This window comes from Pan paniscus, chromosome 8, assembly GCF_029289425.2.
Source record: "Pan paniscus chromosome 8, NHGRI_mPanPan1-v2.0_pri, whole genome shotgun sequence".
NCBI lineage: Eukaryota > Metazoa > Chordata > Mammalia > Primates > Hominidae > Pan > Pan paniscus.
Genome location: NC_073257.2, coordinates 71517258 through 71541345, shown reverse-complemented (window position 1 = coordinate 71541345; position 24088 = coordinate 71517258). Strand labels below are relative to the sequence as shown.

General features: G+C 40.2%; 1 protein-coding gene across 5 annotated transcripts in view; it reads left to right on the top strand.

Moving 5' to 3' along the window:
* The window catches only part of FAM13C (family with sequence similarity 13 member C), a 117804-nt gene that overhangs the window by 35476 nt on the left and 58240 nt on the right, over positions 1-24088 (top strand). For all 5 annotated transcript variants that reach the window (XM_055092820.2, XM_008974649.4, XM_008974647.4 and 2 more), the window contains one exon: positions 3267-3385. In XM_055092820.2, coding sequence (XP_054948795.1) covers positions 3267-3385 — 119 coding nt within the window. The remainder of the gene's footprint in view (positions 1-3266; positions 3386-24088) is intronic.

Genomic DNA, 24088 nt, shown 5'->3' with positions numbered 1-24088 from the left:
TGAGTACTACTATTCTTGTTTTGTACTCTTTCCTTTATAACTTTATGAATAAATGACAGCTGGCAGCACAAGACCTTTGAAAGCTACTGTTCTGTTAATTCAATAAGATGATATCCCCATTTCTTCTGTCTTCTTTCTTTAAGAGAAAACATGAAATTATTTTTTAAAGCTGGTCAACTAAGGCTTGGGTTTTCCTCCCCTATTCCCTGTAAGGTACTTGGGTCGGGACGTCTTGTGTTGTTACATGCCAGGCTGTCCTGGGCATGCTCTGTCGTTCCTTAATGCCAATGCACACATCTGTTCAAAATTTCACCTTTCTCATTTTTGAACGTTTCTTAAAATTGATGGATGCATTTAATGTGGCATTATTTTTTTCCTAAAAGACTGTTATGTAATCAAACCAATGATGGTTTATAATTGATGATATCTTAGAATACAGGAAAGGTAATGTGTTTTAGTTATCTATTGTTGCATAACAAATAACCACAAAACTTAAAATTGCAATAATCATATATTATCTTTCATGGTTTCTGTGGGTCAGGAACTTACCTAGGGCACACTAGAGAGGTCTGTGTCTGCTTCAGGCTGTCTGGGGTATCAGCTAGAAGACTTAAAGCCTAGAAATTAGAAGCATCTGAAGGCTCATTGATTCCCATGTGAGCTTTGCTGGGGCTATTTGCCCACAGGTGATCATTCCATGAGGAGATAATGGAGTAGAAGGAACTAAACTAAAAATCTTTATTCCTTTTCTTATGAGTGAAATATTTTCCAAGATCATAAGGATCTCTGGAAGGAAGAATAAATTCGGTATTTTCTAAGAAAGGCTGTACTTGGGTTTCTGATCTGAGTGGGGCTTATAGATCAGAACTTTCATGATCTAACTTTTGGCATTGGGAAGGGCAGCCTGTCATGACAATCACACATACATATCACATCAGAGCCTGTTCCATTCATCAGTATTCAGGATGATTTGTACCAGACTCCTTACTTAGTCTTCCCCAATTCTCCGTACCATCTTGAGGTTTGAAATTCTTGGTGGGGAAAAGAAACATAGGTGACAGTGCCACTCTTTTCCCAATTTGAATCAGGGACTTGATAGTCAGCTGTGTTCAAATACTCCTTATCTTCCCATTTTAGAGAAGAGTTCTTCTCTTGCAGTCCTTTGAGATCTCTGATCTAAGCATATTAAGGAGGCACTTTCTCTAAAGTTCTTGTTATTCATATCTAAGATACATCCTAGGGCCAAGAGAACCCAACAGTGTTTGGCCTCTCTAACCCTTCTCAACTTTTGAAGATTCAAAGAGTTAGATAAAATACTATTTTCAAAAAAAAAAATCAAACACTACTCTTTCCTAAAAGGATAAGGTTTTAATAAAATGGGCATTTTTGGTTTAAACCTTTTAGAGTTCAGAGGGGCCATTTCTTAATGCCTGCATCTATTGAGGCTTCTAAATATAATGTTTAAAATAATATTGCTATTAGTATAGAAATGTGAAATAAGCATTCCACCACAAAAATAGGCTTTCTTTTGCTGAACTCATTTGGGTTAATTCTGCAAGGATTACCTGAGCACTAGGTTCAGAATATTGAGCTTTAAGAAAATTTTTATAAAAGCAATATTGTTATCAGTAGTAGTTCATATCTGCTGTGTGCCTCCAACTGGCAGGCACTTGTGGAATTGATGGTATTATCCTCATTTTACAGAAAAGGAAACTGAGCCCAGATAACTTATGTAATTTGGCCAAGGTCATACACTGAGCAAGTAGCAAGCAGAACTCTGTCTCACATGAAAACCATTGTGTGGGAGAATTTGACCAGTATTTTGGTAGCTGTAGAATTTTTCTCAAGCAACTACTAAGTCTAGGGGACTAGTGCATACTAATGGAAACTTTTCATGTGGCATGTCTTCTTATCTGAAGCTGGAGGCTTCAAATAATTAAAGAGGGGATCTTGATAGGGCTAATTCTTTTCTTTCCCACAGCTCTGCCCAGCTGTTCCCATTTTACCCCTTTTGTATGAAGGCATTCATATGATTTTGTTGTAGAGGCTTGTGATGATGACTTCTTGGCAAAAAGCCTCACCATGTTTTTCTAGTGTGCTGGAAACATGATTTCTAAGACACCTGACACATTGACACTTGTACTGACTTCAACCCACACCCTTAATAGAGGAGCTGGCTCTCTATTGTGACCATAATATATTGCAGCAGAAGACCCAAATTCACTGCATTGCTTGAATAATTTGCCTGTATGATGGTAGCCACCTGGAGCTACTGAATTTCTCGCAGATTTTTGTTTTAGTATCTCATTTATTAGGTTAAAGAAGGGCTATTTTATTCTAAAGAAAGTTTTTCAATTAGAGGTTTGACATGGCTCAAAGATGATAGTAGTGGAACTGTTGGATATATATAAATCTTTCATTTTTGCTATGTATGCATGTCTTTGTATTGAATCCAGATTAGTTTTAGTTTTGGTGTGTTTATTCTGTAGAGTGTTTAGCACTCTGGAGTTTTTCTAAGTTAATGAGCAATTGCATCATGGATAACCCACACTGTGGTTTCTTCAGATGCAATGTGGCCAATGGCAATAGTGTGTGTGTATGAGGGGGTGGTGGCAGGATGAGGGGAGAGATATCAAGGACTCTTGAGATCTGGAATTCATAAAAATGATTTGTTCTTTAGTTTTTAGATGAACTTAAATTTTTCTCTTATTATACAAATAATGTTTATTGTAGAAAACTTAGAAAATATATATGGACTCCCAAAAATAAATAAACATGATGTCTCAGAGTTAGTCACAGTTAAGATTTTGGTTCAACTTATTCCAATCTCATGTGTGTGGGGGGTGTGTGTGTGTGTGTGTGTGAGTATGTGTGAACATTCATACATATGTTTATTCTTGCATAAATAAGCCTATAGTATAAATATTCTTCTATGAATTATCTTTTCAGATGTGTCTATTCATTCAATATTCTTCCATGACATCATTTTTAATGTCTGTAAAATTCTTATTGTATGGCTATACCATATCTTTTGGACATAAGATTTATTATTATGATTTTTGTCTTTATTCTGTAATCTTGCAGCAACTGACTGATAGAAGCTTTTAAAATTTTGGACCAGTGAATTGGCTCCCTTCCCACACTACAATCAGCAGAATGTGTTATGCATTGCTGCTTCCCTGCCCCGAGACCCACTTCCAGCATAATAATGCTATGGAACTGATTGCTGTTGACAGCTCATCTACTTTTGCTCTTTCTTCTTGCAGGAGACAGAGCATGTGGTATCCAGCCAGTCAGAGTGTCAGGTGAGAGCAGGAACACCAGCTCATGACAGTCCACAAAACAATGCCTTCAAGTGCCAAGAAACAGTGCGACTTCAACCAAGGTGGGCCCTTTGTTATCAGAGGCTATTCTGTGCTTGTGGTTCCTTTCTCAGAAATGCCAACTGTGTGCTTGCCACTCCCACACAAGAGGCAAGGCTTTCTGACTTTTGCTGGCATTCCTTATAGTCAGAAAAGCTGCTTAAAGGGGCCTAGAAGAGGAATCGCTGAGTGAGTTTAAGATAAATGTAAATGACCTACTTTCTCTGTCTTCCATTTGAAAATAATCTACCTTAAGGCTCAGGGGGAAGTGGAGACAGGTCCTGCCCTTGGAGAGGAATGCTGATTTCATCTATTCTTATTCTTTATTCTATGCTAGAGGGAATTAGATTTTCCTTTGTGATAGCGATAAATTTGTGATGACCATGTAGGCACCATAGCAACTGATTTTTACGTAGTCTCTCATTTAGCCTTCTCTACTTTCTCGTAAAGCTGTGTACTCATAGTCTGAAACATATTAAGGCACTTGCCTGATGTTGCACAAGTGAAAAGGACTGAGCCAGAATTTGAACCCACAAATGTCTGATTGCAGCATGGCAGGTGCAGATTCTGTGCTGACCCAAGTGTCTTCCAGTGACCTTAGCCCTGACATAGCCCCAGGATGGCCTCTCTAGCCTGCTAGACCTGCTGGAGACAGCCCTGGATCCAGGGTAAGGATGTGGGTGGAAAGCAGCCTGCAGAAAGGTTGGCATGACATTCTGATGGGAGCCTGGCATTGCAGCTGTCTATGGAAAGTCTCTTCTGGAAATAAACAGAAGAAAGAATTCAACCGCTAGTTGTGTCAGCTGTCTTTGTAGGATCTTGTGTACAGTGTAATCATAGCCCTCACTCAGTGGAAAGGGAGGGCTGTGCTTCTGAGCCTGACCTTTAGAATTGTTTTTCTAAGGCAGCACAGTCTAAATCAACAACTACAGAGAAGATTGGCTGTGCTATGCAGTTGTACTTTTAAATATCCAATATACTAAATTTAGAATAATAGAACCTCAAAAGGTTGGAGGGGACCTCAAAGGTAAGGTGCTTCCCTATCCAGGCGGATTCATGGGCACCTTTTATAACCCTCTTCACAAGCTGACTTCTTTTGTGTTTACTCTTACCTGACCTCAGGTAATACCTGTTGGATTCAGCCTTGTAATTTCCCCAGTAATCAGGACATTCTCCCTCCTCTTTGAGGTATTATTGTAAGAAAGCTATTTTTTGGCTACTGGAATCAGTTTAGTCAGTGGCCCACCAGCCTGATGACTGTCTCTCTCAGAAAGAAGAAAGTCAACTATTATTCCCATGCATATTTCAAAATAATATAAAAGCAAAACAAAACAAAACAAAAAAATAAAAAAAAAAGTCATTCATGCTTGTGTATGGAATGTATGGTGGTCCTGTAGGGGTAGATATTTAACAGAGACCAACAGGGGAAAATGGTGTTAGCAATTAACCTTCTCAAAGATGCTTGATGTTCAGTAAACTTAAAACCATTGTGTATCCCATTTTGTATTTCTCTTCCTCTGCCTCTTAGCAAACCTTCATAGGATCCTAAATACCTTGTTGTCTTTTTCGCCTCCCCATCTCCCATCTTTCATGTCCCACTTTCACAGAATTGAGCTTTCTGACCTAACAACATTCCAGACTGTTCTGTGCACCACTGTCAGCAATCGCAGGATCTGGTGATAAGTCACATATCAGGAGTGCTGTGAGGGCAGTTATGTCTAGTACTCTTAGTTAAGTAACCTTTAAACTACAATTATTTATCAGAACCATGGTGACATCACCAAGGGACATTCTAATGGAACTTTAAAAAAATCCATCTCAAAATATTACAGGGATTGTGAAATTTGATGAACTAGTGAAATGAGATCTGAGGCTAAAAACAACTTTGAATCAGGTAGCTCACATTCCTGATAACCTTCCTCTTCTGTTTTAAGCATCCATCTGGCCAGGTTTGGACATATCATGCCAAATAGAATCTTGATAGAGACATGATACTGTAATGGGACACTCCAGACCTAGGTCTGGTTCAGAGTGAAAGAATAAGCCAGGCTAAGTCTCAGCAGGTGTAAAATGCCACCTTCTTTGGGGCAGTGGGTTGGGGAGAATGCTATTAATTTAATGAACACTGTAAGAAAAGGAAGAAAGCTCTCTCTGTAGCAAGAGGCCACCTTACTCCTTGGGGTCACACATCATTTTGGTGAGACTCGAAGGAGTAGTCAGTCTTCAGAAAACGAATCCATGTTTGTAGAGGTGAGATTTTGGAGCAGATTGAGGTCATGAGGTGGGCATTGATCTTTTCACGAATGCCAAATAGTTTCATACCTACAGCTCTCAGAGTCCTCATGTTGTATATTGGGCTCTTTTGAGCACAAGGAACCTTTATGTATTTATGAGGATAAGACTCAGGAAGGTCTATGAATGTGTTTGCCCAAGTTTCTGTGTATATATACTCTATTATTGCTACTGTAATAACTGACCACAAACTTGTGGCTTTAAACACAAATTTATTATCTCATAGTTCTGTAGGATAGAAGTCCTACATATGTCTCCCTGGGCCAAAAAAAAAAAAAAAAATAGGTGTTGGCAGGGCTCCATTCCTTTCTAGAGGCTCTAGAGAAGAATCTATCCATTTCCATACCTTTTCCAGTTTCCAGAGGCTGCCCACATTCCATGGCTTATGGTCCCTTCCTCCATTTTCAAGCCACCAACATTGCATCTCTCTGATCATTCTTCCGTAGTCACATCTCCCTCTGATCATGTGGGAAACATTTTTTGATTTTAAGGATTCATGTGAATAGATTGGGCTCACTCAGATAATTTCCCTATCTCGAGGTCCTTAATTACATTTTCACAGTCCTTTTTGTCACATAAGGTAAGGTGGCAGAGGAGCGACAATGATGAAGACATGGACATCTTTGGGGAGCTATTATTCTGTCCACTACATGTATGTTTATTTTTTTCTAGTGAAAATCTCTAAAACATGTATCAGACTCTCATATGGCACATATAACCCCAGAAAAATATTTAGAAACCCTGTCCTAATGTCTTTCTACCTCCAAGTTCGAAAACACATGACTCCAGAGAAGATTCAGAACTGTTAAATCAAGGTTAGCCTAAAGCTGCCTCATTACATATTTTAAGTTCAGCCTAAAGGTTTCTCTGTACATTGTGAACTATAACCTAAATGGAGTTGTATACAAACTGTAGCCTACTTTTGTGCCAATTACCAAGTTGTGGCCAAAGGTGGCCAGCTGTTCAAACCATGTTCAAATAAGGCAAACGCCGAGCTGTAACGAATCCGGCTGTTTCTGCACCTCACTTCTGTTTTCTGTATGTCACTTTCCTTTTTCTGTCCATAACTCTTCTTCCACCATGTGGCTGCGCTGGAGTCTCTGAGCCTACTCTGGCTGGGAAGGCTGCCTGATTCACGAATTGTTCTTTGCTCAATTAAACCCTTTTAAATTTAATTCAGCTAAAGTTTTTCTTTTAACAGAACCCTCGTCCTAATGTCTTTCTACTTCCAAGCTGGCTTGCTCTTCTGATTTCCCTTAACAGAGCCAACCTCAGATACAGTAAAAGCCACTTCCATCTTCTTTCACTGCACCCTTCCTCCCATTTGCCATGCCCCGCCCTTCCCTATATTATATTCCTTGGCCTTACAGTGCCACACATTAGAGGCCTCAAATTTGGTGTCCTACAGGTGTATCTGGTGTGGAGACATATTTGGCTTGTACAAAGTTAAACTATTTTGAATCAACATTTTAAAATCAAGAGTTTTTACAGATTTTTGGCTTTCTTTGGAAGAGTCTAAAGGAGGGATAACCCAGGGCCTACATTCCTCCAAGGCAACAACTAGCTGGAGCTGAGGAGTAGATTTCAATTTTTTTCACAATTCCTACCCAGCTCTCCTCATTTATTTATGCTCTTTGCCAAGCTTCTATAGGCATTTGATTTATAATGCCTGCTTCAATCCTTTTCTTCCTGGCAACTGCTGCTCCTGGGGACTCTGTAGCTCCCTGGAGCTAAGTCCTCCTGGATGAAAATGTCTTATCATATGGTGATGGCTGATATTGTCTTAATGCCATCTTTTCCCCAGATGACATGTTTTCATTTTAATATGGACTTCCAGTGCATGAGTGGAAGGGTTGGGTTATTATACTACTCTGCATACTCCTCAATACCTGGTATTTTCAAAACATGTAAAATTAAAGAACTGCAGTTAGTTAGAGCTGGAAGAAACCTTAGTAATCATTTAATACAACTATCTTTTTCTTCTTTGACACCCAGTGAGTCTGTGATTTGCTCAAGTTCTCTCTTCCCTTAATAATAGAACCAAGATTAGTACCATCAATCTGTATTGAGTTGCCACTTAATGAATATGCATTAGTTTGACTGATTTTTCGAGCTAAAGCCACTGCCAATCCTATAAACCCTCAGATATGACAAAGGGAAATTTATGAATGTAAGAGAATATTAATGCAGTTGGGGAATTCTTACTAAGCTAAGTAAATTTACTTTTGAGAATGATTAACTCACTTATATTTAAAATATTATATTAAAATTTATGACGACATTAAACCTTTAATGTTGTTAAAGACCTTGTCTGTGTAAACAGGAGTTATTCTATAGCATTGTCTTACTGTTAATTAGGTTGGTGGTTACATTGTAAGTTCCAGTTCATTGGCCTCTTCATCCAGATTCCCATGTTACAGGAGGTTGAAGATCCTTAGCAAGGATAATGGCCTTGGATGGCCTCCACTATTTTTTGACATTCCAGATGAAAGAGAAAGCTGTGGGCTTTGTTGCTTTATAGAAAGAGGAAGTTTTGTTGGCAGCAACTTTTCTATGGGGGATAAATCCTTTCATCTTTTGTTTTTGAGATAGACAATGTGTGTGTGTGTGTGTGTGTGTGTGTGTGTGTGTGTGTGTGTGTGTTTGAATAGCTAATTGTTTCTTACTTAAATGTTTTTCATAGAAGTAAGCAGAGTCTTAATGAGTTCTGCTAAACAGAGACAGAATGAATAAGAGAATGAGCACTGAGATTTTTAGTATTAATAATACAAAAGACATATCTCCCTTCTTGGACTGTACCTGATCTCTGCATATTTCTAGGATCTTCTTCTCCTTCCTCATTAGTGTGTTCCTAGGGTTTTGTTTTGTTTCTTTTAAAAGGGGAGCAGGGATGAGGTAGAGATAAAAAACAGCTTGCCTTCACAGTGCTTTGAGACTCCCTGGTATACGGTTGGATAATGAGTGGGTATTGACCTAGTTCATGTTGAGTATCCCACATAGAAAGGGAGCTGGAAAGGACGGCTCTCCTTCACTGCCCACACCCACTGCCTCCCTCCGTGGATGCAGAAACAACCTGGTGGAAGGAAAGAACATTCAAATGAAGAGATCCAGGGTTTTATCTCACATCTCTCAGGTGACCATGTCATTTCACTCAAATTCCTAGGCCCCCTCCTCTAACATAAGGAATTTGGGTCAAATGATTTCTGGAGCTTCCTCTGGCTCTAACATTGAAAATGCTCAACACTCTAGATATTTAAAACATTAGACATGGGAAGGCTATAGCTTAAGAATACGAGCTCCTGAAGATACAGATAAAAATAATTCCCCCACCCCTGCTGTAGAGCACAAAAATCCCACACCCAGTCCGTAAACTGCTGATTGAAAAAAGAGCTCACACTTGATTATTTTGGAAATGAAATTCTCCTTTTTTGTTGTTTTTTAAAGGAGATTACCCTTGGTCATTTGATAAATTGTTAGCACTTTCACTGATAATTTGGCATAAGGATAAAAGGGAAACTTAGAAACATTCTCTCATTCAAAATGCTACTACTACCACTACTACTAATAATCAAATAAGTGAAACATTGGAAAATATAGAGAATCCCAAGGATGTAAAAATGACTTGTTATCTTACCTCCGAGATATAACCACTATTACCATTGTAACACACATTCTTATATTGTTGCTATTGTTTTAATGTTATAAAGAGAAATTGTGTATGAAAGGGGCTTCTGGATGCATTGGGCTTTAAATCTGCTAGAACACATGGACACAGGAAGGGGAACATCACACTCTGGGGACTGTTGTGGGGTGGGGGAAGAGGGGAGGGATAGCATTAGGAGATATACCTAATGCTAAATGACGAGTTAATGGGTGCAGCACACCAGCATGGCACATGTATACATATGTAACTAACCTGCACATTGTGCACATGTACCCTAAAACTTAAAGTATAATAATAATAAAAGAAAAAAAAAGAAGCACTATTTACTTCAAGCAGATCCTAGAATAGAAAGCTAGACAAGAATGCATTATGATTATACAATAATCATGTATAGCAGTGTGCTTTTCTACATAAGACCAGTAAGATGAGTAATAAGCAGTAGGTTAATTATCACAAGGTTGGTGAGTTCATTTATGGCTAAATTGAACAAATTTAATTTTCCATAGCAAATATTCTAACATACAATTTCTATAAGAAACATGTTTTGCAAGCTTTGGTATCATTATAGCCCTTTGTTAGAAATTATATTTCTAGGAGACCAAACAGGAAACTTTGTCCTTAACATCTGAACATCTTGGAAAGTTTCTTGGCTTAACATAAAATAGGTTTAAGAGAAATTTCAATAATGATTATAGGAGACAGAGAATGTATAAATTTAAACCTAATTTAGAACTTTGACCAGCTGGTTAAGTGTTCAGTGTGCCTGAGGCCACTAGAATGGGGCTAATCTTTAACTTACTCTTCATCTTCCCAATGAAGTCATGGCTACTCCCATATTTCTGTTATAGTTATTTGTCAATGAGGTATTCCTTTTCAAGATTTACATTAAATACTACACACACACACACACACACACGTTATGTATAGTGACATACACATACACACAGAGCTCCTACTCAACCCTCCATATGTATTTTTTCTTATATTATTAATGCTAGGTTAAAACATTTTTGGGATTGGATAGATAGATGTATACATACATACACATATATATAAATTTGTCTCTAAGAATATATTATACATAATTACATTGCTTTGTTACATTATATTATACATTGCTGTATGTTACATTGTGTTATATGTAATTATATTACATTGCTATGTAACTTGTTTGTCCTGCTTAATATTATATTTTCCATATCATAAAATACACTATAACATACGTAATGGCTATAAAATACAGTCATGTACCACATAATAACATTTCAGTTAACAACGGACATGTATGATGGTGGTCCTATAAGATTAAAATACCATATTTTTACTGTACCTTTGTATGTTTAGATATGCAAATACCACTGTATTACAGTTGTCTACAGTATTCAGTACAGTAACATGCTGTAGAGGTTTGCAGCCTAGAAACATTAGACTATACCATATAGCCTAGGTGTGTAGTGGGCTATACCATCTAGGTTTCTGTAAGTACACTCTGTGGTGTTTGCACAACAACGAAATAGCCTAAGGATGCATTTCTCAAAATACATCCCCGTCACTAAGGGATACATGACTCTATTTCCTTTTATGGATATACCATCATTTATGTAATGAAATCTAAAGTATTTGATATTGCAGTTACTTATAGGATTTATATTTGTGTTTATTGCTGTAGTAAACATCTTAAAAACAATATCTTTATGTGCATCCATTATAGTTTTCTTGGTTTGTGCTTAAAAGTCAAAGTTGTCTAGGCATAGGATTTGGAGTAGCTAACTGTAATGAAACTTAAGATATAAATTTTTAGCCAGGCACACTGAGATTACAGTTCACGCCTGTAATCTCAGCACTTTGGGAGCCTGAGGCGGGCAGATCACTTGAGGCCAGGAGTTTGAGACCAGCCTGGCCAACGTGGTGAAACCCCATCTGTACTAAAAATAAAATACAAAAATTAGCTGGGCACGGTGGCACACACCTGTAATCCCAGCTGCTTGGGAGGCTGAGGCATGAGAATCGCTTGAACGTGGGAGGCAGAGGTTGCAGTGAGCTGAGATCATGCCACTGCACTGCAGCCTGGATGACTGAGTGAGACCTTGTTTAAAAAAAAAGAGATATACAATTTTCAGTTGTCCGATCATGGAAGAAGATAGGAATATAATACACAACTAGTAACTTTGAGAGAACTAGATAAAAGTCATGTGGCTGGATTTCTATGTGTTAGAATCATAGGATGGTGGCTCTGGGTGGAATGCTGGAGACAATCCAGTTTAATCTCTTCCCCTTCCTTGTGTATTCACTAGATATTTCTGTTTCATCCACTAGCCTTCATGGTGTTCTAGTTCACATTGTGCTAAGGGCAAAGTGCTTCTGGCTCTAGCATTCCCAGAGGACATTTGGAAGTCATGTGGGGGATGGAAAAATTCTTCGTTGTGTGGGATGCCTCATTCATGTCAGGGACTCTGACACCTTTGGCTCTAGCCCACAGAATGCCAGGAGACAACTCCAGCTTCTGTAATAATCACAAATAGCCCCCAGATTTTCTACATGGCCCCTAGGGGACATACCATCACCCTGTAAAAACACAAAAACAAAAAAAAAACCCACTGAATTTCATGATAGATACCTTATCTAAAACCATGTTTTATGTGAGTCTTTATTAACATGGGGACATGATCTATTTATAAGTGGAAAAAAAGCAGTTACATAACAGTATCACAAGATGTTCTTATTTTTGCTTAATATATAATTATTTACAGAAACATATACTAGCAAGACAGAAATCCATATTTTAGTGGTGGTAATTTTGGGGGGAGATGAATTACAGGTGATTAAAAAAATTTTTTTTGTGCTTTTACTTTCCAAGTTTCCCTGCTAGCGATCCCCTATTAAGCTTGTAATTGGCAGAAAGTGATAAGTTTATATTATTTGCAAGACAAATAATAGTACCTACTGTTTCTCTGGCTTTATTTATTTAGTAACAATTGAATCTTACTTTGGGACAGACATGACTATTAGCAGAATATTAGGAGAAAACAGATTTATTTTTTATTTTTGTTAACTGGGAAAACTTAAAATGAATTTTCAGTGACACTTGCAGCCTTTGTGGTTAGGTCACTTGGGATCAGAAACCAAATACTACAGATGATTTTATAGGTTTAAATAATGTTTAAAGCCATAATTTGTATCATAGATGCCTCTTTTCTTCAGCATTTGCCTCAGTAGAGAGTCTCTTCTTATACTCTTGAGCAGCATGCCAAGCCTCTCAGGGGTCCAGTAGCACAGAATTCTTATCAAGAGCACTCTGATGATCCTGCAGATGCAGGGACAAGGGAAATATCAAGACCCATTTAAGTGGGGGTGGGGTCCAAGGGGAGAAAGATTGAGAAGGGGTAGATGCAGGAATAAGACAGCTGTTGAAGTCTTCTTAGTGCCTTAAGTTTAGCACCAACACAAGAAAACAGTTTTGACCAAACCCAGCCTATTGAATAAATCTAAAAACACATAATAGAGCCCCTGGGAAGGGCCTAGGAAATATCCAAGATACTGTAGTGTAAAGAGGAAAGGCCTTGACAGTATGCAGACCTGGATGCTAGTTCCAGCTTTGTTGCTTCCTTGGACAGATTCCCTAACCTCTCTGGGCTTTGATTTCTTCAGATGTGTGATGGAAATGAAAATATCTACTTCCCAGAGCTACTGTCGTAAGGATTAAATGAAATGCATGTTCAGCTTCATTCAGGGTCTGGCCCACAGCAGGGGCTCGAAAGATTAATGTTGCTATTCCATAAGAGAGGAGATCCTTCCTCCATGAAGGTTTTTGCTTAGCTCCACAGTATTGATCTATGGCTTGCCAACACATCTATCTTGCTGCTAGTGTTCTCTCTTCTCTCCACCATTTATCTAAATTTTAATCTCATCTCAGAGCCCAGCTCTCTCCCAGCTTTTCATGCACCTTCTCCTTTCTCAATAGCCCATGTTGATCTCTGTAGTTAGAACATATTCAATGTAACTAGATACATGGTACTAGTATTCAAAGAGTTTGGTTTATCTCTTCAAATAGGATATATGCCTATTTTCTGTAATTCTTTTGACTGTGCAGTTTTCAGCACAGTGCTGAACTCATAGGTTCAGTAGTTTAGTAAAGTTTCTGCTTATTGATTCTTAGGTAAGCAATCCCATGGAATTCTGGTTTGCCCTCCATAATCTCACGCCTCTCTTGGCCATATTTCATTATGGTCCTTTATGTACCTGGTCCTTTACAAGCTCTAGTTTGCTTTTGTGTACACTGGCTAAATTCTTGTGCTTCCATATCCATCCTGCACAGAGCCCAGGTTACCTTCATAGATCTGTTTTTCTGCACATCTTTAAGCTAGACCTTAACTTCCCTCTAGTTGAACCAAAAACTATGCATACCTTGGACAAGTTGGTTTCCCAACTCAATCTCAACTGAATTGCCAGTTGAGATTCCAGTGATTTGGACTCGCTTTCTCAACTTGGACATGTGATTCAGACAATTTCAAAAAGGTTTTTAAAGGGGTTGTACATGACAAAGTGGTCCTAGTTGGCCATGAATAGTCATGGTTGGAAAAGTGGGGATCAAGAAAGTGGTCATTTTCAATGTGTAATTACTGTCAGTCTTGCTGATCTTGCTCGTGTGCAACAAAGGAGACCCAGGCTATTGCATGACAAGTGGTTGTTTCTTGGTAATGTAGTTGGTATTCTCTGCAAACAATGGAAACTAACTGTGTTTGATTCAGGCAAGGAAAGGAATCTAAATGAAGGCTATTGCTTAGCTTTAAAAATTGAACTAAGGGCAAATATGCTTTGGGAAGGATAAGAACCAGGCCTGGTCCATGGATTTCTGGAATCACAATGACAGGGACATGTTTCTCTGAGGTGTTATCACTGGATGATCCCATGCTAATACAACAGCTTTTCATTCCCGCTCAAGTTTTGACTTCAGGGAGAAGGAACTAACTGGCCTAGTTCAGGCCACATGTTTACCCTTTCATGTAGAATTGTGGAAAGCTAGTTTCCCAAGGGAAAGGGAGGTTGATGTCAGAAGAAGTGGATTGGAGATGAAAAATGCTGAACAGATGAAATCAGTATAGTGTTGGGTGACTTGGGGGCATGGGAAGAACCTGGAGCTGATGGAGCAAGAAGACTAAGAACCAATTTTAAGGGTCAGAAAGGCTTGGTGTGGCTTGCCAAACTTAACTGAGTCAAAGGCATGGAAAGACCAGGGCTCCTCCGACTTGCCTCCCTGATCATTAACTCACCCTTGCTCCTCAGACCGACACTGATCCAGGTTCTGTTCATCTTGTGTCAAGTCGCATCAGCAAAGACAAGTAAAGCTGGAGTGTGCTGAACTGCAGAGAGAATGTACCAGATGATGTCAGAAAAGTTGGTGGTGGACACGCTGCATGGGGCCTGGTAGCCTGGTTGTTGATCCTTGGATTTTGTCTAAGTCTAGAGGAAAACCACTGGAGGTTATAAACAGGAGTGACAAACTCAGATTGACATTAAACGATCACTCTGGGTACTGTGTGTTGTACACTATACTGTGTGTTGTACTTAGGGGTACATCTTGGAAGCTAATATATCATCCCTGTGGGAGGTGCTGGTGACAATGAAGATGGAGGGAAGATGACAGGTGAAGGATAGAGACTCGTGACTCTTTCCTTTTGGGAGAGAAAGAAAATCTTGAATAGGGAACAGGCAGCATTTAGGCTTGATTAATATTAATGCCTACTCAAATCCCCTGTGCCTTGAAAAATATTCTTGTGTTCCAAGAGCTAACCTGATTGATACTTTAAAAGTTAAAGTGTTGCAAGTCTGAGTATCAGTTGTGATATCACAGCAGCCAGTGTGATACGTAGTTACAAATATTCATCAGCTATTCACCTGTCATTTAAATTCCGCACCCCCACCCCCAGCCCATCACTTGTGACACTCTGTGCCCTTCACTGCATCTGTCCCTGATCTAAATCTTCATTTGTGTGATGAGGTTTTTCTCTTTCCCCCAACTGTAAGCTCCAAAAGACAGAGATTGTGTCGACTTTGTCACAGCTTTCTTACTTGAGGTTCCTCTTGAAGGTGGATTCTGATAGATAGGAGGAGCTGGGTACAGGAAGGCGGTCCCAGGAAGCAGGATCTAGGGAAGGAGGAAGAGCCCACAACAGGTGTGTAACTTGGTAGGTTGCCACTCTGAGCAACTGGGGTCTCTCTGAGGAACTGTGTAGGCAGTATCTCAGACTTATCCCTCTGAAAGTTGAGGAAAGGGCTGCAGCATTTATTCACACACACACACCCCACCTTCTCTTCCGGCTGCGGGCTGCTCCCAGGGGAGTTAAATCTGCCACACATGCAGGCTGAGGGAATGAGCCCTGTCTAGCAAAAAACTTTGAGGCAGAAGAATGAAGAAACTTGGCAGAGGCTTGAGGTGGGCAGAAGTGTCCTTGGAGCTGAAGTATTGGTTACAACCACTCGTCTCCTGGGCTGAGCACTGCCTGGCACATGGAGCAGGTGTCTGATCATTGTTTACTAAGTGTATGGAATGTATTTACTAAGTGTATGGAATGAATGAGGTGATGAAAGCAAAGTGCCTTGTAGCCTGCTCAGCAAACCAGGTGCTGCTATAATTATTACTCCTAATAATGTCTTATTGGGGCCTCTGCTCTCACTCATTCACCTGCTGGATCCTGTGTCCTCAATATTCCATCCAAAATGTGTTCTTTATGGTTCACAGTGTCTTTTAAACCACACCCATGTCTACTTTACCTCCACTCTGCCAATTCTGAAGCTTGCCCTGTGCACCTGACTCACTGCTCACCCATTCTCTGGGCATTGCTGTGGTCTTGGCTGCTTCTGGTGTCTGTTCCAGCTCACCAAAGTGAGAAGTGGTACCTTTTCCAGGACAGCTGGGCTGCCCTGTATTTGAAGTTTTTCATGGTGTTTTGAGGGGCACAGCCTTTCTCTCTTTGGGAATGTGTTCCCTGGGGGACCAGGCCAGAAACACCATGTCACTCCTATACTCAAAGAAGTTCCTCACTTGCACCTTTTAGCCACTGGTGTCCTCCCAGGCTGTTGCACTTTGACCTTTAGGATAGCGTTCCCCAATTAGGAATCCCCTAGAGTGCTTGTTAACTATATGTCATCATCCTACTTTTCTGGAAATTCTGATTAAGTAGGTTTGGGTTGTGGCCCAGGAATCTCTGTTTTAATAATACTGGCTGATTCTAATCTTCAGAGAAGTACAAGGTGGGAGGTGGTGGTTGGGGAAGTTGGCTTCTGGGAGGGTATACCATTGGGGATCAGTGTTCTGTTTCTAGCTGAAGCATCCTTGGGAGTTCATTGGCCTGGACAAGTGGATACATGGGTTGGGAAGTCAGTTTCTGAACATCCATGGACTTCTAGTTTTGTTTTCTTTCAGTAGTCTCTCGGGGAATAATTTTGAACACTGTGGCTTGGTTTTTTTTTAGTCTTTGAAGTTGGCTGCTTAATATTTGACCTCAGTCCTTTAGCAGACATTTGGTAAGAACCAATAAGAGAATGTCTTCAATGTGGCTTCGACTCTCTAGAGAAAGGAACTTTCTATTTACTGGTATTAAGGGCTGTTATTGTTTCTAATAATATTACTGGAATCTATTGGCATCTTGTCTGTGTCTGCATATAGAGCTATTGTTTGTATATAAAACATGTTTTGCTCAGAGGGTTGTCCTCTTGGGATATACCTTCTGTTTTCAAAAGAGTTTCAGGAAACACCAGTCATACAGCCAGCCAGCAGTCATCCGGGTATACATTAGTGTATCCCAAGTATTGCCTTCTAATAGAGAGGCTCAATTTTTTATGCAGTGGAATATCCTGAATTCTGAAGATGTGATGGGAGTCAGCACTGCTCAGTTCTAAGGCTCTGATTCTATGTGAAGTATTCTGAAAAGTGTGTTGGATGCTCTCTTTTTACTCTTTCTGCCCAGGTTTTCTAGGTCATGGGTTCAAAAGCTACTAACTAATCTTTCATAGATCTCTTCAGGGAAGAAATGCATTTGTTATGGGAATGAGAGTCATTCCATCCTCTAGGCTCTGCTAGCATGCTATAGGTGGAAGAGGGAGCATCAGTTATAATTACTTTACACACTCAGAAATATATAAGAATTGGCAGCTGCCCATAACCCTAGGATGAATACGTTATTTACAAACATATGAGTGGCTACTGTGTGTCATATGCCAGACTTGGCCCTAGAGATAAAATGCTAAGCAAGGCTGCTATGGTCCTTGCTCCACAGTGCTCACCATCGTGAGAAAGAAACAATCAAATAATTACACAAATACATGATTAAGAACTGAGACCTGCTGCATAGCAGAAAGTAGAAGATCAGAAAACAGTGAGAACATATATAAGAAAGGGAGACCTGATTGGGAGCTATCTAGCATCTAAAGTGTGAATGAGTTACTTAGGAGAGAAAGTGGAGAGGGAACAGCATTACAGGCACATGTGAAGGCCTGTGCTGGAAAGGAGCATGGTGCATCCACAAAACTGAAAGAATGCCAGTGTAGCTGGAGTTCAGAGAGGGAGAATGATGCAAGCTAAGGTTGAAGAGTGGGCACATGCTAAATCCTTCAGGGTGTCATACAATACTCTCAGAATTTTGAGTTTTATTTTAAGTATAGTGTGCAGAAGGGTAGTGAAAGATCTTGTGTGAATGGTGGCCTGAGGAGGGTAGAGGGGAAGTAGGGAGACCAGGGAGAAACTACTGTCATTCAGGTAGTTCAGATGAGAGGTGCTGGTGGCTTGGCCCCAGATGGCAGTGGTAGAGATAGAGGGGAGGGGACAGACACAAACATTATTTGGGATAAGAAATTGAGAGGCTTGTTAATAACTTGGTTATTGGGCTTAAGGGAAAGAAAAGTGTTAGATAGCTGTCAGTTGTCTTCCATGAGCCATTGGCAAGATGGGGAAGCTTTTCACTGAAATAGGAAACACTTTCCTCTGCTAATTTAATTATAGATAGTTCAAACATTGGTGTAAATATACAACTGTGAGCTAAAATGTGGCGTTTTCACAAATTATCACATCCTGCAGTTTGACACTGTCCTTAGGCCAAGAAAAATATCTTAATGCTTAGTTGGGTTTATTGTTTTGAACTCCAGTACACCTCCTGCGAGGAGGCCACTAGAAGATGACCCTACAGGCTGACTCAGCACGAGCTTTAGGGTTCCAGCAAAGTGGGAACATCAAACATTTTTAGAAAAGTTGTATTTCAGTGGGCTATCCACAAGTTTGTAGTCATAGGCTATCCACAAGTTTGCAGTTTGAATCCAGGGAAAAGCTCTTTTCATATCAGCACAAAATTAAGTTTTGCATTTCTCTGTTGAGAAGTATTTTTTACTTTGAATTATACAGTGGTGGCAGCAGTGGCAATGGTGGTGCTGGTGGTGGTGATGGTGATGCTGGTTGGTGGTGCTGGTGGTGGTGATGGTGGTTGGTGGTGCTGGTGGTGGTGGTGGGGGTGATGATGGTGGTGATGCTGGTGGGTGGTGGCAGTGGTGGTGGCAATGGTAGTGGCAGTGGTGGTAGTGATGGTGGCAATGGTGATGGTGATGGTGATGATGGTGATTGTGGAGGTGATGGCAGTGGTTGTGGTAGTTGTGGTGATGGTGGTGGTAATGGTGGTGGTGGTAGTGGTGGTGGTGGGTGATGATGTTGGTGAATCGTGGTGATAGTCATGGTGGTAGTAGTGGTGGTGATGGTTGGAGATATCACATGCTCATCACTACTGAGGGCCATAATTGGGCTCTGAGGAGTGCAGGCTGCATTTCTCATTGCCAGGACCTGGGCTAGAGGACAAGGTTACATTGGAGTTAGCACAGTACTATGACTGGCTGACTCATTTTGGTCCCCTTTAAAAGCATGCATTTGATATATATTTGCTTAGTTACTTTCCTATTATTGTTTTGGACACAGGCGGCAAGAGAATTGGAGGGAGTGTTCAGTGTGACCGAGTTTTTGTGTGTAGGCCAGCTTCCAGGAAATATTGTAAATGGTTCAAGCAGTATCGTTAAGGATCTTAAAAAGAAGGCAGTTTGAGATGGCTAGCTGTTGTTCCAGTTCTCCATCATTCATTGCTAAACTCCAGTGAGAAGCTTCATTTATTTTTCCTCTTCTACTATGACCTTTATCTTTTTCAATCCAGTGGCCTTTTCTTTTCTCGCCTTCTGTTTCTCATTATCTCTAGGAGACTGACACTTTGTAGCAGTGTGAGCTTGGGCCATTCTCCTGCATGTCCTGTTCTTCTTGCCTTGCTTTCTTTTTCTCCATAATACTTAGCATCTGGTGCACCATAGATAGTCACTGGTTTATTTATTTTTGTTCTCCTTCCGTGAAAATATAAGTTCCACAAGGGCAGACTATTTTATCCACTGCTTTGTTCCCAACACCTGCAACAGTACCTAGCACATCTTTGGTGTTTAAAAAATATTTGTTGACTGAATGGATGAAGTATTTAACTACCCTTTCTCCTATTAGGTGAAATAGATATAATAATGCTAGTCTCATATGATGACCTTGAAGATTAAATAAAATAATGTAAGTAAACTGCCTGGAAGACCCACTCTGGGGTAGTAAGGGCTGGTGAATTGAAGTCATTCTTGGGTCTAGTGCTTTCTCTCATTTATCCATCTCTTGAAAAGATACATACTGAGAAGGTGCTAGGTCCTTTGCCTAGCACATAACGAAGCAAAAAGTGATGCAGAATCTGCCCACATGACCTTATCTGTGGCCACTGTACACCATCATAATTATCATCACCCCCCTTCTCTGCTGAACACACTTAGAGTGCCCCATTCTAGGGTGAACCCTGGCCAGACATTTTTACTTCTCTATTTCAGTCTCACCTCAAGCTTCAAATATCTAAATCTGAACTCATGAATTGCCTCTCTTTATGAAAAACATTACATGTTTTTCTGGCTTCATTAAAAAAAGAAACCTGCCATTTTCCTTGTCACACAGACTCAAGTTTGTAATAATTTTGATTACCGCATCTCTTTCACTCCATACTTTGAATCCACACCCAAGACTTCTTGATTGCTTTTATCCTTGAAAAATGTCTTTTATCTGTCTCTACCTCTCCAGTTTCTCACCACCATTATTCTTTTTTGTTTGTTTGTTTTAGAGATGGAGTTTTGCCTGTCACCCAGGCTAGAGTGCAGTGGCACGATCTCAGCTCACTGCAAACTCCGCCTCCCGGGTTCAAGCAATTCTCCTGCCTCAGCCTCCTGAGTAGCTGGGATTACAGGTGCACACCGCCATACCTGGTTATCTTTTGTATTTTAGTAGAGATGGGGTTTCACTGTGTTGCCCAGGCTGGTCTCGAACTCCTGAGCTCAGGCAATCCACCTGCCTTGGCCTCCCTAAATGCTAGGATTGCAGGCATGAGACACAACGCCTGGCCTCTCACCTCCATTCTAACATCAACCCTTTTGCCCTGATGCTTGATTTGCCGAAGTGGCTTCAAGACTCAGTGTTCATTAGCTTTATCATCATTTAAGTTTCACTAGATTCTAAGTCTCCTTAAGGCACTGCCTCTGATTGTCTATTATTGTTTCCACAACACTGGACCAGGCACACAGTAGACATTCAGATGGTTATTAAATTAAAGTACCTTTGATGCTCTAGACTACAGTTCTCAAACTTGTTCTGGAGGTTTATCTAATGGTTAAGAGTAGTTTCCTTGGAAGATCATGTGAGTATATTCTACGTAGGCTCTTCTCTATATCTCACTAATATATACCATATATTTTTAACAAAGTATATTTCTGCTTCCTTTCATGAATGTTTGCTACTTGGTTATTTGTTTTACCATCTGCTGTCACTCATCAACAGGGAGCTTGCACCAAAGCCCTAGAAAAACTTGTATTTGAAGAGTGTAAACCAGTAAATATTTTTTCTATTAGAGAATACCACTCTTCCATTTTGCTGGTGCTACTCTATAGAAACATAGTTTGAGAACTACTGAGGGTTACAAAGAAACTACGAGCCATTCAAAGTGTTAGGTGTTACTGAGTAGGGTGGATTAACCCCTGTCTCCAAGACTGCTTTTGCCTATTTTGTAGGAAAGAGCTATTTTGTATTTTCTGATGCACTGAAATCACTGTTTGTGGTTCAGGGGATTGATGGATATTAGATGTGTGAGCCAGCAGTCTTCCTCCTCACTCTCTTTTTCCCCTTGAGCTATCTAAGCCTGAGCTTGTGGTTGGGAGCCTTAGGCTGTCTCCCACCCAGGAGGGAAATGCTGGTTTGTTCAGGCATGGAGGACATTAGTCTGACCTTCACAATTTTCTTCTATTACCATCTCCTTAACTTTTCTCATTAGAAATTGTTTGCACAGTAAGCAAAGCTTGTAGAGTGAAAAAAAAATGGTATTCTTAAGAATATTTTAAAGAAGTTAGGCTCCTGGCATTTCTAAATGTGCATTATGACATTTAGATATTGACCCTGTTGCCCAGTTAGAGGACATATATGCTTTCTTCAGGATGCAAATTGGAGCAGAATAGTAACTGTAAATAATTAGGTCCCCAAAGAAATCTTTTTATAAATGTTAACACTGACAAATCTCTTATTCATTAAGATAACTGGCCTTTTTATAAGGATAATAACTATAAGTTAATATGTTTATTATATAATAGCATTCAGACTGTCTCAGAAAAACTTGAATTCTATTTAACAGATGACATTGGACCATAGAATTTGACAAATTATGATTTGGACCTAAGGATCTTTCAACAGTGGAGTTTTGTGTATTTTGTTTTTGTTTGTAAGCTACAGAAAATGACTTTGAGTAGATATGCCTTAAATTCATTTTCTTCTGTTGTCAGTCATGTAGTGGCAAAACCCAGCTTCGCCATGTGTCTTAGTCCATTTAGTGTTGCTATTGCAGAATACCTGAGGCTTCATAATTTGTAAGGAAAAGAAATTTATTTGGCTCACAATAATGGTCACTGAAAAGGCTAAGATTGGGTGGCTGCACCTGGTGTGGCCCTCAGGCTGCTTCTCCCATGGCAAAAAGCAAAGGGGAGTTGGCTTGAACAGAGATCACATGGTGAGAGAGGAAGCAAGAGAGTGAAACCAAGGAAGCCAGACTCTTTTCAACAAGCTGTTCTCTAGGGAACAAATGCCTTCCCTTTCCCTTCCCCTTCGCCTCCCCCTCCCCCTCCCCCTCCCCTTCCCCTTCCCTTCCCTTGCCTTCCCTTCCCTTCCCTTCCCTTCCCTTCCCTTCCCTTCCCTCTTTTTATTTATTTTAAGTTCAGGGTACAAGTGCAGGCTTGTTTCACAGGTAAACTTGTGTCATGTGGGTTTATTGTACAGATTATTTAATCACCCAGGTATTAAGCCTAGTACCCATTAGTTATTTTTTCCTGATCCTCTCCCTCCTCCCACCTGCCACCCTCTGAAAGGCCCCAGTGTGTGTTGTCCCCCTCTATGTGTCTCATAGATTGATGTGTTCTCATCATTTAGCTCCCACTTATAAGTGAAAATATGCGGTATTTGGTTTTCACTCAAAATTATAAAAACCCTGGAAGACAAACTAGGCAATATGATTTAGGACACAGGCCTAGACAAAGATTTCATGACAGTGATGCCAAAAGCAGTTGCAACAATAGCAAAAATTGACAAATGGGATCTAATTAAATGAAAGAGCATCTGCATAGCAAAAGAACTTATTGACAGAGTAAACAGGCAATCTACAGAATGGGAAAAAATTTTTGCAAACTACCCATCCCTCAAAGGTCTGATATCCAGCATCTATAAGGAACTTAAACAAATCTACAAGAAAAAAAACAAGCAACCTCATAAAAGAAGTAGGCAAAGGACATGAACAGACACTTTTCTGTTTTTTTGAGACTGAGTCTCACTCCGTCGCTCAGGCTGGAGTGCAGTGACGCAATCTCGGCTTATTGCAACCTCCGCCTCCCAGGTTCAAGCAATTCTCGTGCCTCAGCCTCCCAAGTAGCTGGGACTACAGGCACCTGCCACCATGCCCCACTAATTTTTGTACTTTTAGTAGAGACAGGGTTTCACCATATTGCCCAGGCTGGTCTCAAACTCCTGACCTAGTGATCTGCATGCCTCAGCCTCCCAAAGTGCTGGGATTACAGGCATGAGCCACCGCGCCTGGCCGAACAGACACTTTTCAAAAGAAGACATACATGGAGCCAACAAACAAATGAAAAAAAGCTCACATCACTGATCATTAGAGAAATGCAAATCAAAACCACAATGGGAACAAATTTATTTCTGAGTAAGAGCTCACTTCCTTATCCCTCCCCTGTCACAGATCCCATGACCCAAACCCCTCCCACTAGGCCCCACCTCCCAACACTGCCACACTGGGGATCAAATTTCAACATGAGTTTTGGTGGGAACAAACCACATCCAAACCATTGCACCATGGTACCCAGCATATATTATAACATTTATTGTGTAAGTTAAGAGATAGGATGAAATTTCCATAAGCTGTCTTCAGCAGACAAATGGTATCTTTCTGCAACTGTATCAGATCACATTCATTCAATCAAAACAATTATTGAATTTTTAATAGGTGAGGTTTTAGCAGTATAGAAAATAAACATAATCACTACCTCCTTGGAGCTTACACTTTACTGTGGACATGCAAATAAATGTATAATTTCAATAGGAGGAAGTGCTAAGAAGAAAATGTACAGGACAGTATGCTAGAGAGTGAGGGTGAGGGCATGTCTTGTCTAGTTAGGGAGGCCTCCT